The 17,037-nt window shown below is 49.7% G+C and overlaps 1 protein-coding gene and 1 long non-coding RNA gene across 4 annotated transcripts; both read left to right on the top strand.

The window, feature by feature from the left end:
* On the top strand, positions 1–2,662 carry LOC136472246 (uncharacterized). Of its 3 annotated transcripts, XR_010762301.1 has the most exons (4): positions 1–1,020; positions 1,393–1,461; positions 1,795–1,903; positions 2,232–2,662. It is a non-coding gene; the product is annotated as an uncharacterized lncRNA (long non-coding RNA). The 3 variants fall into 3 exon arrangements; XR_010762300.1 differs by having other exon boundaries at positions 1,795–2,662; XR_010762302.1 differs by having other exon boundaries at positions 1,088–1,461; positions 1,795–2,662.
* Positions 2,663–16,233: 13,571 nt separating this feature from the next.
* Positions 16,234–17,037, top strand: LOC136469165 (secreted RxLR effector protein 161-like). The gene is made up of 2 exons (XM_066467471.1): positions 16,234–16,717; positions 17,021–17,037. The coding sequence occupies exons 1-2, from the start codon at positions 16,234–16,236 to the stop codon at positions 17,035–17,037; spliced, it is 501 nt and encodes a 166-aa protein (XP_066323568.1).

The raw sequence follows: 17,037 nt of genomic DNA, 5'->3' as shown, positions 1-17,037 counted from the left end.
TGCATATGAAATGGTAGCATCAGATCTTGTATCACAGGGAATGTTTCACATACGCACGAGATGCAATTCACCATCTGAGCTATTTTTTTTCTCTCAAAAGCATAAGAGAGTTTGTCTCTTCTCCTGCACACTACAATAGCTCCTACAACTAAAAAGAATAAAGTGAATATTTTTTATACGATATTTGTTTTGGTTCGTCGGTCCCACGCCTGCTATCCCCGTGCGACAGTAACTTCACCGTTCACCGTGCGATCCCGCGAGGCGATGCCTATATGTCGCGCCGCCAGGTGGGACCTCATCCCGCGGCGTTGATCGCGGCTCCTCTCCTCCCCGCGGCGTTGAGCACGCGCCGCCAGGCCCACATTGATCCCGTGATCGCCCAGTAGGAAACAAGACCGCGCACCATGTTGATCGCGGCGCCTGCTCCCTTCCTCGTGCGATCCGTGGATGCCCGCTGACGTGCCTAGCCGGTCGCGTCGGGCCCCTGCTCCCTTCAGCGGTGTGCGCCGCGGAGGCGGCCGCCGGTGAGGTGGTGCTGCGCGTCCACCCCACCCAGGATCACCGCAATCACCGATAGCCTCGCCGTGGATAGCCGGCGAGGCCATGGCCTGGCGGGAGACCACGACGCGAGTGGCAGCGCGGGCACGGGCGCCCCTATCCTTGCCTCGGTGCGGGCGTGGTGACCCCTACTCCAGCGTCGAAGCAGCCGCGCGAGGCAGCCACGGTGAACAGAGGCGCGGGCGCGGGCATGCGGCGGACAGGCCCTCTCTCCTCGCCAGCACTGGACATGCTGGTGTCCATGGGCCAAGGAGGACCACAAGTTCCAGCATCTGTTGCCGCATAGCGAGGGCGTCCCCACCGTACCTCGATTGATTTCTCGGCCTCTGAGACAACCGCGTCCTCCACATCTGCAGGCTCTGGATCACGTCAACCGCCTGGTGGCTTTGGCTCCCACCCGACGCGGCGACGCCCACCAGTCTCAGAGCAAATCAGAACTTCTACAACGGCTCACTGAAAATGGTAAAATAGACTCTTTTGGAACCTTATCTTTATCATTCAGGCGAACATGATCATTATTTTTGTTCAGGCTAAACTGTTGACTGGCTGGATAAGGAATTAGAGCAAACTGCAGAGGCAGTCTGAAGTGGCATGTTCTGAATGTTTTGTTTTAGAAAGATACATCTCTTGATAACTAAGTATAGGAGTAATCAAATTTATCATAATGCATTTCTGTAACTTTACTACAGGTATGCTCATCTCAATAATAATCGGCTAACTAATTACACATTTAGTTTTGCTCATGTAGATACTGTCATTGATTTGCTGAAGGTTTAGAACCAATTCTCCTGGCTATCAGTCACGAGCTGAAATTTTCTTACTATTTTCTTCTAGAGTGGAGCCATATCTCTCAACCATCCAGATGAGCACGTGTAAGGGTTTTATCTTATCCAATTTGCAGAGGTACCTTTCCTTACTATAGTGAAATTGTTTGTAATTGTGTATAAGTTTCTGGAAGTCAAGATACCAGTGCCAGTTTTTGGATCGAAGGCAATAAGCTAAATGCATGGCTAGGGAATTGTTTCTACCACAGAATCTATATTTGTGTCATGGATTATCTGTGTGAAACAAACTTGGATCAGTTCTTTTGCTGGAATTGTTTCTACCAGACTTGTTTACTGAACCAATCCAAGGGCTGGATTGTATTTTTGCATTGAATAGTTTGCTTCATAGCAGTCATATGCTGCTCTTCTGCTTCTTCATGTGTTAACAGAAAGTTTTTGTTTTGCACTGCAGTAACGTGCTCTGTTAAGTAAAAATCACAACGGCAACAGCCAAGCAGAAACAAGCATGCTGGATGACGAGCGCTAGGCTGTGTGGACGCGGCTCAGCAAGCAGCGGGGAGGTGACATGTTGCTCCATATTCTTATTTGTCTTTGTAATAAAATATCCTTGCAATTCCTTGAATCTTATACATTTCCATTAAGCATGGATAATTGATCCCTTATATTGTCCATCAAAAAGTCGGTTAACCTTTCTGCTTTACATAGAAATATAAGTTTCTGTTGATCTATGACAAAGTTGTATCAGTGTTGTTTTTTTATCTCAAAGTACCGTCCAATTCCTACAATCAACTTAATATCCATTATTGAGTTTCAGGATCACCTGAATTGCAAAATGTTAGCTCTTCTGTTAGAGCAGGGCAATGTTTCACCCTGCTTTTGTTCATTCAGTAACAGTTTCTGAAGAGGGTATTTTGGGAGGGCTCTACAAGGTTTGTGCTGTGGCAAGTGGGGATGGTGTTGTTGGTATGGTTGATCTTGATTATGAACTGGCTCCTGCGAAATCGAAGGGACCTCGGGCAGCTATTTCGACATGAGTTCAAAAGGAGCTGAACTTGGAGATGGGAGTTGTAACCAAAGTAAGTGAAAAGGATCCATCTTGACTACACGATGGTTGACCTGCAGCTCTGTCTTACTGTCTTGTGTGTAAGTTTCTTCATTCAGTCAATGTGAGGCAAGGACAATTTAGTTTTGATTGGGAATTAATTAGACAGGGAATGATACCATGCGATAGGATTGAACAAAATGGTGCTCTTCAGTAGGTTTTTATGTATTTGATTAATTGAAGAATTGTAAAGCTATTTAGTGAAGAAGTTCATTGTTTGCGCAACTATTTTGCTTGACCACTATTTTCAATGTATCCGTCAGGAAGCTCTCCATGTTGCCTTTTTCAATCATTTCATGTGTTGTATTATATATTGTTGTCGTGCAATATTATATTATCTCATAACAAAATTTTGCTCCCGTCTGCTTGCGGCTCGTCGCGCTCCCTACTCGCCCGACACGATTGCCCACAGCACACGTGAGGACATGCGTTGAAGAGCTGACATCGCCGCCCATCACGCACCTCTGTCGCTCGCTGCCATCGCACATCGCCATTGTGAACACACACGTTGCTCGTAGCACTGAAGGCCGGCCTATGGTCAGTCTAGGTGTTTCTGAATTCTGAGTGCCATACTGTCCATATTCGACAATTGAAGATTATTTTCACTCCCGCCTACTCTTCGCTTGGTGGTTTGTTGGTCATAGTGTTCAGACTGTTTCCTGAAACGTTGGAACTTTCAGGATGCTAACCTCCATCAACAGCATGTAGAACTGTTGACAGAAAGTGAATAGGACTGAATAGAAGATTGGTTCACCTAATTTTTCGGTAGGCATTCTCGGCACCAATTTAACTGGCTGTTAACCCGCGGCAACGCGCAGGGTACCTGCTATATAAAAATACATCATAATTAGGGTTTGATTAAATCAGCTAAATAATTATCGCTATTTTTGTTTGGTTATTGAATTGAACAGAACAAATCTAAATGATTTCATTATTAGTGCTTAGAAAACTAAACTGAGAGTATATAATATTTTTTTAAACAAAGTAGAACAAAGACAATACAATTTTATATAGCTATATATAATTTCAGTTCTGAATTAATGACATCCATGCTTCATATACCTTAATTGCAATCATGAAGCGGGATGGAGAAAAGGACAAGACCATTGAAGCCAATTACCCTAACCGTGGCACTTCACAGTCTATAAAGTAGAGTTTGTAAGCCTGTGACGCCGCGCTCTCCGTGACTGTTAATTTCACAAACTTTGCTTTTTGGATTAACTGTAACTTTAACGTTGATATTTAATTTTTACAGTATTGTTATCTTATCATGCGATCCGTGTGTTTTTAGTATAAAATGTTAGCTATCCCGTAGCAACGCACGGGCACACTACCTAGTAATAACTAAAAAGAACAAATTCTGGGCTGCTAGCTGCATTGGTGACAGCGGCAGCGGAGGACAAGGCCAAGGCGCCGGCCAAGGTGAGTTCTGCCTTCTGGGCTCCTAGCTGCCTTCACCCGCCTCGATTCCTCTTCCCTCAAATTCTTCTAATCTCCTCGATTATTCCTGTCTCAATCTGATTGGTCGCTGGTTTGTGGCAAAGGTACTCAAATTCGTACGTCTCGTCTATTCTGTTCTCGTCACAAAGTTTGTGCAATAATTCTGTGCTGCTTCCAATCTGTGAAAGAAAAGGGGAGAACGCTGTGTGGAATAGGTTTGTTCAGGCTGAACATGTTCGAGAGAAAAAGGGGTTGTTTTTGTTCCTGCAGGAAGTTTCTGTTCAGGCTCGCACTGTGAAAATTGCTTGCTTAAGAAAAGGAGAACGCTGAACAAGTGTAAAAAAAATGTTTCAGCATAAACCTTGCAATTGGATTCTTTAGGCACATACCTCAGTACGATTATGTTTTAGTTGGAACACTTGTTCCTAATCTCCTGTCATGTTCTCTATTCTTTAGGCACATATCATTGCGTGCTTCCTCCCTTCTCCATCGTCGCACAACCAGCCTCGTAATGGTTGTCGCTGCCACTAAGGTACGTCCATGCCTTATGCGTGTATTTTGCTATGGATTGTTGCTGCATGCATACAAGGCCTCACACATGCGGACACTTGTGAAGGCTATGAGCCTATGACAATTTTTTTTATCTCTGTTTGATTTTTATTAAGAAAATGAATGGCTTCAGAAGCTATGGAACTTGCAGTCGACCAAGAATATAAGAACGAATAAACAGGCTTCAAATATTTGAGAAAATATGAGTACATTATCTATGCTATTTTCAATGATTACTCAACCATGTAAAGGAGGAGCAGTGGGAAGAGCTTAGATGAGATCTTGGATGATTCCGGCTGTGGTTGAGAAGAAGGCGAGTTTGGCGTGGACACCTGTTGCTCACTGGTTGATGGTAAAGGTCCTTCCTTGAGTGATCAGTTAGTTGAAGTTGGACATTGTTTTGTCTATTCAGATGATTCAACGGTCGTTGCCACTCGTTCATAAGGCAATAGGAGATAGGCTTCACTGTATTTTTGTTGATGATTTGCTCATTTGACAAAGGTAAATACTGCATGGTAATTATTAGTTCTGTGAATGTGTCATTTTCCACCTGCAGTAATCCAAATGTTTTGTGAACGTATCGCTTATCTTATTTCACCCTTGGGAGTATCCTATACACATGTCATTCTTGTGGCAAAAATCTTTGTATTCCTCACCTATGCTATGCTGGGCACTTGGACTCATGCCTGATATTTTGGCATGTGTCGTAGTACACGGGTATACTACATAACTTGCATCTGTATTTTCATTCCGTGCCTCCTCTAAACCTTTCAATGCTGATGGTGGTTGTATAAATGGTTTGCTTTGTGCCTTTTGGCAGCCACTTGAAGAACATGTGAAAGTGAAGCTCGCACAATTTTGTCATGTTCCGGTAAAAATGTTGCCTGCTCAAGAGTTTTTTAAAATAAATCAAGTCTGCATCGTGCAACAGCAATGCTGACTTTGATTTTATTTGGCAGATACCAAATATCATTAATCTCCATGATGTCAGAACATTTGGCACATCCCTTTGTTGCTCAGAATATGTCATATGAAATTATTTGTATGCATGATTGCCAAATTCTCATTTGACATGGTTAACCTGAAATCTTCTCTCTTTATAGGACCAGAAGGCCCATGAAGCTATTTTGAAAGTGTTAGACCTTCAGTGGTATGCCAGTGGGCCAAAGTATTATAAGCTCGTCCAGTTGGCTTCATTTCTAGGAATACTTATATGTATTATTTCTTCATGCGTGCAGTGTGGTTAAAATTGCTCGAGAACCCCAATTGCCTCAATGGATAGAAAAAGCCAGCAGATGTGACAGATTGAAATCTCCGGTTGGTTTGTTGATCATTTTAATTGTTGTTTCCAATACCGAATCGACTCTCTTAGCTTATATATAACAACCAGTGCTTTGACATTATGGCATGAAAATCCTTTTTAGGTTAGGATTGCTATGGTTGGAAAGTATACTTGCTGTTTCCAATACCGAATCGACTCTCTTAGCTTATATATAACAACCAGTGCTTGATATTATGGCATGAAAATCCTTTTTCAGGTTAGGATTGCTATGGTTGGAAAGTATACTGGCCTGTCAGATTCCTACCTATCTGTTATCAAGGTGCCATTACTATTTTATATCTCATAACACAGATATAGTTTTGAACCAAACTGGTGGGCCTTATCTGTTTCATCTTGTGTCAGGCTCTTTTGCATGCGTTGGTTGCTTTGGATAGGAAACTTGTGGTGGACTGGGTTCCTTCTTGTGATCTTGAAGATTCTACAGCAGAAGAGGTCAGTTTTATTTATGTCTTATCAATTCTTCTTTTCTATATCTTAGAGAATTAACTGACTAATTGGGATACCGTCGCATTTGTAGACTCCTAATGCCTATGAAAAAGTATGGGAATCGTTAAAGGTAAGCATAGAATGCCCTCCCGTGACATGCCACTAGCCCACAATATAGAAATCTGAACGAATTTTTGCACCTCAGGGTGCAGATGGTGTGTTGGTGCCAGTAGGTTTTGGAGACAGAGAAGTCCAAGGGAAAATTCTTGCTGCAAAATATGCGCGAGAATTCCATATCTTGCCATTTGCTTGGGCATGCAAATTGCAGTGATTGAGTTTGCACGTTCCATCGTGAAGTTGCACGGTGCTAACGGTACAGAGTTATCTTTGTATTTCGAAGTGAGGAAACAATAAACAAATATCACTTTGACATCGATATTTAATTTTACGGTATTGTTATTTTATCGTGTGATCCGTGTGTTTTTAGTAGAGAAGTTTTACTGTCCCGTGGCAACGCACGGGCACACTACCTAGTTAATGGCCTCGTTCGGCTTACCCAGAAGCCGGCTTATTCGGCTTCTTTTTTCAGATGGAACAATGTTTTTCTCTCACAATAATTTAGCCAGAACAGTGTTTTTCAGCCAGTTTTAGCCAAAATTCAGCGAGCCAAACGGGGCATTAAAGAGAGAGAAACCTTTCCTAGTAATTCGAAGTCCTCTCAATCTCCCAGTACGATATTACAGACATCAACTCACAGCACTTCATGTGACAATGTACATTGATGCCAATGCAATGTTACATATTTAAACAAATCAAGTGAGGTCTCATTCCACACACAATTACAACATCATTTAACAAATTTGAAAGCATGACATTAAAAATAAAAGTTACACAAAACGTACAGTTGGACGTGATTTTGGTTCAAGAGAAATGACACAGGAACAGCACCTTTACTGTACGATGACACTGCTGAGGTCGAATTATTTTGTATGAACGATAAAACGCCACTGTATGCTGGCATTTCAGTCGCTCGTATTATTCGTGAACATTTAGGACGTGTCTACCTTTGGATCTTTTCAGTTCATCTATTATCAACTTGGTAGGCCCTCCTGCTTGGCCATCAACGGTCATGATTACATCGACCTTCCAACCTTTTGAAACGCAGTTCAAGCCTTTTCAGTGCCGACATTTCCCCTTCTGAAAAGTTAAGCGATCGGTATGAAGATGCGGAGCAGCTCTAAAGAATCCAACCCTCGAGACGGCACAAAGATCTCACCCCGGCAATCAGACTTGTTCTTCTCAAGAATGGCTGTTGTATCTGTTAAGTAACTTGCTGCTCCCCTTATATGAACATACGACAGGGACAGGCGGTGTTGAAAAGGGCTCCATGTGCAGGGGCAGACACTAAATGGCTCACCTATCACACAGTAGCCACAGCAGGGGCAGACGTCAAAGTCAGTCCTGCTGTCACATCTAGTCACTGTATCAGCATGACAACTTGATATGTCTGTGTACTAGAATTAGATGGGTAGAGTTGTATATATAGTTTGCCACTGCAACTCAATAAAGCGAGCGAGTTCAATTTTACCATCTCCTCTGCAGAGCTCTGGCAAACGCTGATGCTTGTGCTGTGTGTGTGCGCTCTGTTTTCCCTCCCTTCTTCTATCTCTAGCCATAGTGTGTGGTCGACAACGATAGTGCGTGGTCGGCAATGGGTGGTGAGTGGTCGACTCACCCATATCAGAGATCTAGGGGCTAACAAGTGGTATCGGAGCCTTACCAGCGCCATCGTCGGACTAACCGCTGGTAATGATGGACGGTTTAGAGATGGACGGCAGCAGTGGTGCTGCTGTGGCTGCCTAGGCACGACAGGAGCTCGTTGTGCGCACGGTGCGGGAGGTCAGTGGCACCAGTTGGCCGACATTGACTCGCACCAACTATGACGAGTGGTCGGTGACCATAAAGGTCAAGCTCAGAGCCTGACGGCTCTAAAATACCGTTGACAAGGACACCGATAACGAAGAAGACGATATATCAGCGTTGGAGGCCATCCTAGCTGCTGTGCCAGCGGAGTACAGGGAGCCATTGGGGGCGAAGAGCTCTGCTAAGGAGGCGTGGGAGGCCATTGCGGCGATGCGCGTCGGTTCCGACCACACAAAGAAGGCGACGGCCCAGCTACTGAAGCAGGAGTACGCCAACCTCAAGTTCAAGGATGGTGAGGTGGTGGAGGATTTCTCCCTCCGCCTGCAGACGCTCATCAATAAGCTGAGGAGCCATGGCGTCACCATCGATGAAGAAGAGGCGATCTCCAGGTACCTCCACTCCGTACCGGTAAAGTACATCTAGATCGCTCTCTCTATAGAGATGATGCTGGATTTGTCCACCCTCACCATTGATGATGTTACTGGTCGGTTGTGGGCGGTGGACGAGTGCCTGGAGCAGGCGACCGCAATGAAGGACAGCGGCAAGCTGCTGCTGACAGAGGAGGAGTGGGCTACTCAGAGGAACTCCAAGGAAGCCTCCTTCAGCCATGGTGGCGATGGCAAGCGCCGTGGTAAGTCTTCTTCGAAGAAGAAGAAGAAGGTCGACCCCAACGCCTACAGGCGCTACTGGAAGATGGCCTATTGGGTAAAGGAGTGCCCAAATTGCAAGCAGGAGAAGAAGGCTGAGGCTCATCTAACACAGGCTAATGATGATGAGGCCACTCTCCTGATGACGACGTTTTGTGCACTGCACGACGTTGAGGCCAAGGATAAGGGAGAGGTGATGGCGATGAAAGAGCCTAGGAAGGCTCTGAAAGCTGTCTACCTCGACGAACAACGTGCCCAAGTCCACCTTAGACGTGTGGGCGGCGGACAGGAGCAGCGGTGGTACCTGGACTCCAGCGCCAACAACCACATGGCAGGCTCCAATGGAGCCTTCTTCGAGCTCGACGATGATGTGACCGACACGGTGAAGTTCGATGACGGCTCTAGGGTGACAATCTGAGGATGCGGCACCATCATCTTTAGGTGCCAGAACGGCGAGCACCACATGCTAACGGATGTATATTCATCCCACAGCTGTGTTCAAGCATCATCAGTATTGGCCAGCTGGATGAGCGTGCTAGCGAGGTACTGATCAAGGACGGCGTCCTCAGGATTAGGGACCGGGAGCATCGCCTTCTTGCCAAGGTGAAGAGGTCCCAAAACCGGCTATACCTACTTGACTTGAAGGTGGAGCAGCCAATGTGCCTAGCAGCATGGCACACCGAGGAGCCATGGCTATGGCATGCCCGGTTCGACCATCTCAGCTTCGACGCGCTCGGTCAGCTAGAGAAGATGGTCCGAGGGCTGCCCCACATCAAGCACAGAGACGAGCTGTGTGATAGCTGCCTGGTTGGGAAGCAGAGGAGGCTGTCGTTCCCAAAGGTGGTCAAGTATCGTGCGGAGGATGCTCTCGAGCTCGTCCATGGTGATCTCTACGGGCCAATCACGCCAGCCATAAATGGTGGTCGGTGGTACTTCCTCCTGCTCATGGATGATTGCAGTCGCTATATGTGGCTGCAACTCCTAACAAGCAAGGACAAGGCGGCGAAGGCGATCAAGAAGTTCAAGGCGCTCGTGAAGGCGGAGAACAGCAAAAAGCTGCGCGTGCTAAGGACTGATCGTGATGGCGAATTCACTTCGGTGGAGTTTGCTACATGCTGCGCGGATTAGGGTGTGGTGCAACACCACACCGTGCCATACTCACCACAATAGAATGGCGTGGTGGAGCGGCAAAACCAGACGGTGGTCGGCATGGCTCGATCCATGATGAAGGCCAAGAGCATGTCGGCAAGGTTCTGGGATGAGGCGGTGACCACGGTAGTGTTCATCCTCAACCGTACGGCCACCAAGGCCCTAAAGGGCAAGACGCCATTCGAAGCTTGGTATGGGCACAAGTCGAGCGTGTCCTTCCTCTGGACATTCGACTGCATCGACCATGTCAGGAAGACGAAGCCAATCCTCACCAAGCTGGAGGATAGGAGCACACTGATGATGGTCCTAGGCTATGCAGAAGGTACCAAGGCATACTGGCTCTATGACCCATGCAGAGGCAAGGTGCTTATCTCGCGCGATATCGTGTTCGATGAGAAGGTGGCCTAGGACTGGAATAGTCTGGGCACGAGGGAAGCTGGCTGCTTCACCTACACCTTCATCGTCGAGTACTTGGTCATCCATGGTGGTGGAGATGCTGGAGAGGAGGTGCCAACCACTCTAGCAGCAGAGCCGAGCACTCCTGGGGTGGTGCCGAGCACTCTAGGAGGGGGCCGAGCACTCCAGGAGTGATGCCGAGAGGTCCTGTAGTGGTGTCGACCACTCCAGGATGGGTGCCAAACACTCCCGTAGCAGAGCCAAGAAGTCTTGTAGTGGTGCCGACCACTCTAAGACTAGAGCTGAGCACTCCTACAGTGGTGCAGAACACTCTAAGAGGGGTGACGAGTAGTCCAGAAGTAGTGCCGAGCACTGCAGCTGGGGGGTTGAGCACTCTAGGTGTCGTGCAGACCACTCTAGTAGAATAGGGAACTCCATCGACACCAATCGAGTTTGCCTCACCTCCAAGCGACATCACTGAGTTCGTGGATGCCTTCCACGATAGTGAGGAGGTGCGGTTCCATAGGCTAGACAGCATCGTCCATGGCACAGGGCTCTCAGGACTGGTGGGTCGGCTGCTCAATGACCCAGAGCTGCTTCTCATCAGTGCAGAGGAACCACCCATGTTCGCGCTGGCCGAGCGCGATGCAAACTGACGATGGGCGATGCTGGAGGATATTAAGGTGACTGAGGAAAATGAGACTTGGGAGCTCATCGATCCACCTCCAGGATGCCGTCCAATCGGCCTTAAGTGGGTGTATAAGGTCAAGCGGAATGAGCACAGCGCCATTGTCAAGCACAAGGCATGCCTCGTCGCCTAAGGCTTTGTCCAGTGCGAGGGCATTAACTTCAAGGAAGTCTTTGCGCCGGTAGCGCACATAGAGTCTGTCCGATTGCTTCTAGCTTTGGTAGCAGCAAAGGACTAGCGCGTCCATCACCTAGACATAAAATCGGCCTTCCTCAATGGCGAGCTGGCAGAGACGGTCTTCATCAGACAACTTCCAGGTTTCGCCATCAAGGGAGCGGAGCACAGGGTGCTCTGACTACGTAAGGCGCTCTATGGGCTGCGACAGGCCCCACGAGCGTGGAACACCAACCTTGATTCCACGCTAGGTGAGCTTGGGTTCATGAGGTGCGCAACCGAGCACGCACTCTACACGTGGCAATGGGGAAGGAGGAGCTCGTCATTGGTGTGTATGTGAACAACTTGATCATCACCGGCACATGTGCAGAGGACATCGATAGCTTCAAGGGCGAGATGGCGGCTCATTTTCGAATGAGCGATCTCGGCACGCTCTCCTACTACCTCGGCATCGAGGTGAGATAGGGGAAGGAGACGCTCACGCTCGGTAAGAGCGCGTACGCCTCAAAGCTATTGGAGCGGAGCGGCATGGCTGAGTGCAAGCCGTACGTGACTCCGATGGTGGAGCGGCTAAAGCTGACAAAGGCCAGTACTGCAGTGAAGGTAGATGCAACACTGTACCAAAGCATCATTGGCGGTCTATGCTATCTAGTCCACACGAGACCAGACATTGTGTTCACCATGGCCTACGTCAGCTGCTTCATGGAGGATCCTCAAGAGGATCACTAGGCTATGGTGAAGCGGCTGCTGCGCAACGTCAAGGGACGATGGATCAGGAAATTGTCTTTCCCAAGACCGGTGGGAGTAGGCTGCAGCTCACTATGTTCAATGATGTAGACATGGCGGGGGACATCGATGGATGGTGGAGCACCTCTGGCGTGCTCGTCTTCCTTGGGTCGGCTCTAATCTTATGGCTGTCGCTGAAACAGAAGGTAGTGGCGATGTCTATGTGCAAGGCAGAGTATGTGGCTCTAACCATAGTGTGTGTGGTCAGACAACCTCGATCGTGCTCGACCATGGTTGGCAAGACTGGTGAGTGGTCGACTCACCTGAGCCGGTTATCCTATGGGCTAACAAGTGATATCAGAGCCATATAAGCACCGTCGCCAGACTAACCGCTGGCGATAACGAATGGTTCGGAGATGGGCAACAGTAGTGGCACTGCTGTGGCTGCCTAGCCACGACTAGAGGTCATTGTTCGCAAGGTGCGGGAGGTCAGCGATACCAGTTGGCCGACGCTGACTCGCACCAACTATGGAGAGTGGTCAGTGACCATGAAGGTTAAGCTTAGAGCCCAACGGCTCTGGAATGCTGTTGATAAGGGCACCGGTAATGAGGAAGATGACATGTCACCATTAGAGACTATCCTCGCTGCTGTACCGGCAGAGTACAGGGAGCCATTGGGGGCGAAGAGCTCAGCTAAAGAGGCGTGGGAGGTTATTACGGCGATGCGTGTCGGTTCTAACTACACAAAAAAGGCGACGACCTAGCTTCTAAAATAGGAATACGCCAACCTCAAGTTTAAGGATAGTGAAATGGTGGAGGACTTCTCCCTCTACCAGTAGATGCTCATCAGCAAGCTAAAGATCCACGGCATCACCATCAATGAAGAGGAGGAAATCTTCAAGTACCTCCACTCCATACCGACAAAGTACATTCAGATCGCTCTCTTCATAGAGATGATGCTGGACTTGTCCACCCTCACCATTGAGGATGTGACAGGTTGTCTATGGGTGGTGGATGAGTGCCTAGAGCAGGCGACAGCAACAAAGGACAGCGGTAAACTGTTGCTGACAGAAGAGGAGTGAGCTACTCGGAGGAACTCCGGGAAGATAGCCTCCTCTAGCCGCGGTGGTGATGGCAAACGCACGGCAAGGCTTCTTTAGAGAAGAAGAGGGAGGTCGACCCCAACGTCTGTCGGCACTATGGGAAGATGGGACATTGGGCACAGGAGTGCCCAAATCGTAAGCAGAAGAAGAAGGCTGAGGCTCATCTGGCGCAAGCTGATGATAATGATGAGGCCACTATCCTAATGGCGACGTTCTATGCACTACACGATGTTGAGGCCAAGGAGAAGGAAGAGGTGACGACGGTGGAAGGACCTGGGAAGGCCCTAAAGGCTATCAACCTTGATGAACCACGCACCTAAGTCCACCTCGGACATGTGGGCGCCAATCAGGAGCAGCGGTGGTATCTGGACTTTGGAGCTAGCAACCATATGATGGACTCCAAGGCATCCTTCTTCGAGCTCGACGATGATGTTACTAGTATGGTGAAGTTTGGTGACGGCTCAAGGGTGGCTATCCAAGGGCGCGACACCATCATCTTCAGGTGCCAGAACGGGGAGCACCGCGCGCTAATAGATGTATATTACATCCTGTAGCTGTGTTCCGGCATCATCAGCATTAGTCAGTTGGATGAGCATGGTAGCGAGGTACTGATCAAGGACGGAGTCCTTAGGATCAGGGACCAGGAGCAGCGACTTCTCACCAAGGTGAAGAGGTCCTTGAACTGCTCAACCTGAAGGTAGAGCAGCCAGTGTGTCTAACGGTAAGGCACACCGAGGAATCATGGATGTGGCATGCCCGATTCGGACATCTCAGCTTCGACGCGCTTGGTCGGCTAGAGAAGATGGTCCGAGGGCTACCCCACATCAAGCATGGAGGCGAGCTGTGTGACAGCTGCCTGGTCGAGAAGCAGAGTTGGCTACCGTTCCCAAAGAAGGCCAAGTATCGCACAAAGGACGCTCTCGAGTTCATCCACGGTGACCTCTACGGGCCGATCACGTTAGCTACAAACGATGGTCGGTGGTACTTCCTCCTGTTTGTGGATAATTGCAGTCGCTACATGTGGCTACAACTCCTGAGGAGCAAGGATGAAGCGGCGGCGACGATCAAGAAGTTCAAGATGCGCGCAGAGGTCGAGAGCGGCAACAAGCTCTATGTGCTGAGGACTGATCGCAGCGGTGAATTCACTTCGGTGGAGTTCGTTGCGTACTGCATGGATCAGGGTGTGGTGCGACACCACACCATGCCATACTCGTCACAACAGAATGGCGTGGTGAAGAGGCGGAACCAAATGGTGGTCGGCATGGCTCGATCCATGATGAAGGCTAAAGGCATGCCAGTAAGGTTCTAGGGTGAGGCAGTGACCACAGCGGTGTTCATCCTCAACCGCGCTCTAACCAAGGCCCTGACGGGAAAGACGCCGTTCGAAGCTTGGTATGGGCGTAAGCCGAGCGTGTCCTTCCTCCAGACATTCGGTTGCATCGACCACGTCAGGAAGACAAAGTCGAACCTCACCAAGCTGGAGGATAGGAGCACACCGATGGTGTTCCTAGGCTACGTGGAGGGTACCAAGGTGTACCGACTCTACGACCCACACGAAGACAAGGTGCTTGTCTCGCACGACATCATGTTCGACGAGATGACGGCTTGGGACTAGAGCAGTCTGAGCATGGGGGAAGCTGTCGGCTTTACCAACACCTTCGTCGTCGAGCACCTGGTCATCCACGATGGTGGAGACGCTAGGGAAGAGGTGCCTAGCACTCCGAAAGGGGTGCCGAGCACTCCAGCGACAAAGCCGAGCACTCCTAGGACGGTGCCAAGCACTTTGGGAGGGATGTCGAGCACTCATGGAGGAGTGACGAGCACTCCTAGAGGGATACCAAGCACGCTAGGAGTGGCGCCGAGAGGCTCTACAGTGGCGACGACCACTTCAGGATGGGTGCCGAGCACTCCCGTGGTGGAGCCAAGAGGTCTTGAAGTGGTGGCGACCACTCCAAGACTGAGGCTGAGCTCTCCTACAGTGGTGCCAAGCACTGCAGGAGTAGTGATGAGCTATCTAGAAGTAGTGCCGAGCACTGCAACCAGGGTGCCGAGCACTCCAGGTGCTGTGCCAAGCACTTCAGTGGAACAGGGAGCTCCATCAACACGGATTGAGTTCGCCTCACCTCCAAGTGACATCACTGAATTCATGGATGCCTTCCATGAAGATGAGGAGGTATGGTTCCACAGGCTGGACGACATCGTCGGCGGCACAGGGCTCTTAGGACTGGCTGGTCGGCTGCTCAATGACCAAGAGCTGCTGCTCGTCAGTGTAGAGGAACCACCCACGTTCGTGCTGGCCGAGCACGATGAAAACTGGCGACAGGCGATGCTGGAGGAGATGAAGGTGATCAAGGAAAACGAGACATGACAGCTCGTCGATCCACCTCCAGGATGCTGTTCAATCAGCCTGAAGTGGATGTACAAGGTCAAGTGGGACGAGCTCGGTGCCATTGTCAAGCACAAGGCACGCCTCGTCGCTCGAGGCTTTGTTCAGCGTGAGGGCATAGACTTCAAGGAGGTCTTTACGCCAGTAGCCCGCATGGAGTCGATCCGTTTGCTACTAGCCTTGGCAGCAGCAAAGGACTGGTGCGTCCATCACTTGAATGTTAAATTAGCCTTCCTCAATGGCGAGCTAGTAGAGACGGTCTTCGTTAGGCAACTTCCAGGTTTCGCCATCAAGGGAGAGGAGCACAGGGTGCTCCGACTACGCAAGGCGCTCTACGGGCTACGGTAGGCCCCACGATCATGGAACGCCAAGCTTGACGCCACGCTGGGCGAGCTTGGGTTTCAGCGGTGCGCAACCGAGCACGCGCTCTACACGCGGCGACGGGGGAGGAGGAGTTCGTCGTCGGTGTGTATGTGGACAATTTGATCGTCACCGATGCGAGCATGGAGGACATCAGCGGCTTCAAGCGCGAGATGGCGGCTCATTTTCGAATAAGCAATCTCGGCGCACTTTCCTACTACCTCGGCATCAAGGTGAGACCGGAGAAGGAGGAACTCACGCTCGATTAGAGCACATATGCCTTCAAGCTGTTGGAGTGGAGCGGTATGGCTGAGTGCAAGCCATGCGTGACTCCGATGGAGGAGCGACTGAAGGTGACGAAGGCCAGCACCACGGCGAAGGTGGATGCAACACTCTACCAGAGCATCATCGATGGTCTGCGCTACCTAATCCACACGAGGCTGGACATTGCGTTCGCCGTGGGCTACGTCAGTCGCTTCATGGAGGATCTCAGAGAGGATCACTGGGCTGCGGTGAAGCGGCCACTGTGCTATGTCAAGGTGACGATGGATCAAGGGATCATCTTTTCCAAGACCAGCGGGAGTAGGCTGCAGCTCACTGTGTTCAGCGATGCAGACATGGCGGGGGACATCATCAGACGACGAAGCACCTCTGGTGTGCTCGTCTTCCTCGGGTCGGCCCCAATTTTATGGCTGTCGCTGAAACAGAAGGTGGTGGCGCTATCTACGTGCGAGGCAGAGTACGTAGCGGCGACCACAGCGGCGTGCCAAGTTGTGTGGCTGCGCCGGCTGCTGGGCAAGCTGACCAATGCGGAAGCTCACCCACCAGCACTGATGGTGGACAACCAGCCCGCCATCGCCCTCGCGAAGAATCCGTTTCGCGAAGAATCCAGTTTCGATTGGTTCCACTTCCTCATGGATTGTGTCGATGGAGGGCAGGTCGTCATCGAGTTCGTCAAATCTGGTCGGCAACTCGCGGATGTCCTCACCAAGCCGCTCGGACGTCTTCGACTCACGGAGCTAAAGGAGATGATCGGCATGGAGAGGGTACAAGGGATAGCAGTAGGATTAGGGAAAGAATTGCTAGATAATCTACTACTTTCTTGTGTGAACACACAGCAAGGGAAAGCGACGCCGAAAAGGCCCCCTGTTGTGGTACTGTAGCCGCTGTAGAGGCAGGCGCCGAACGGCTCACCTGCCACACTGTACCACATGCAGGGACAGGCGCAGAAGTCAGTCCTGCTGTGTTATCTAGTTACTGTTGCAGCATGTGCGCTGTACTAG

Source organism: Miscanthus floridulus, chromosome 8 (assembly GCF_019320115.1).
Source record: "Miscanthus floridulus cultivar M001 chromosome 8, ASM1932011v1, whole genome shotgun sequence".
NCBI lineage: Eukaryota > Viridiplantae > Streptophyta > Magnoliopsida > Poales > Poaceae > Miscanthus > Miscanthus floridulus.
Note: the sequence above shows the minus strand (reverse complement) of the source record. Positions and strands in the feature narration are given on the sequence as shown.

Excerpts from the sequence above, each read along its gene's own strand:
- LOC136469165 (XM_066467471.1), top strand. The coding sequence starts at position 16,234 with ATGGAGGATCTCAGAGAGGATCACTGGGCTGCGGTGAAGCGGCCACTG.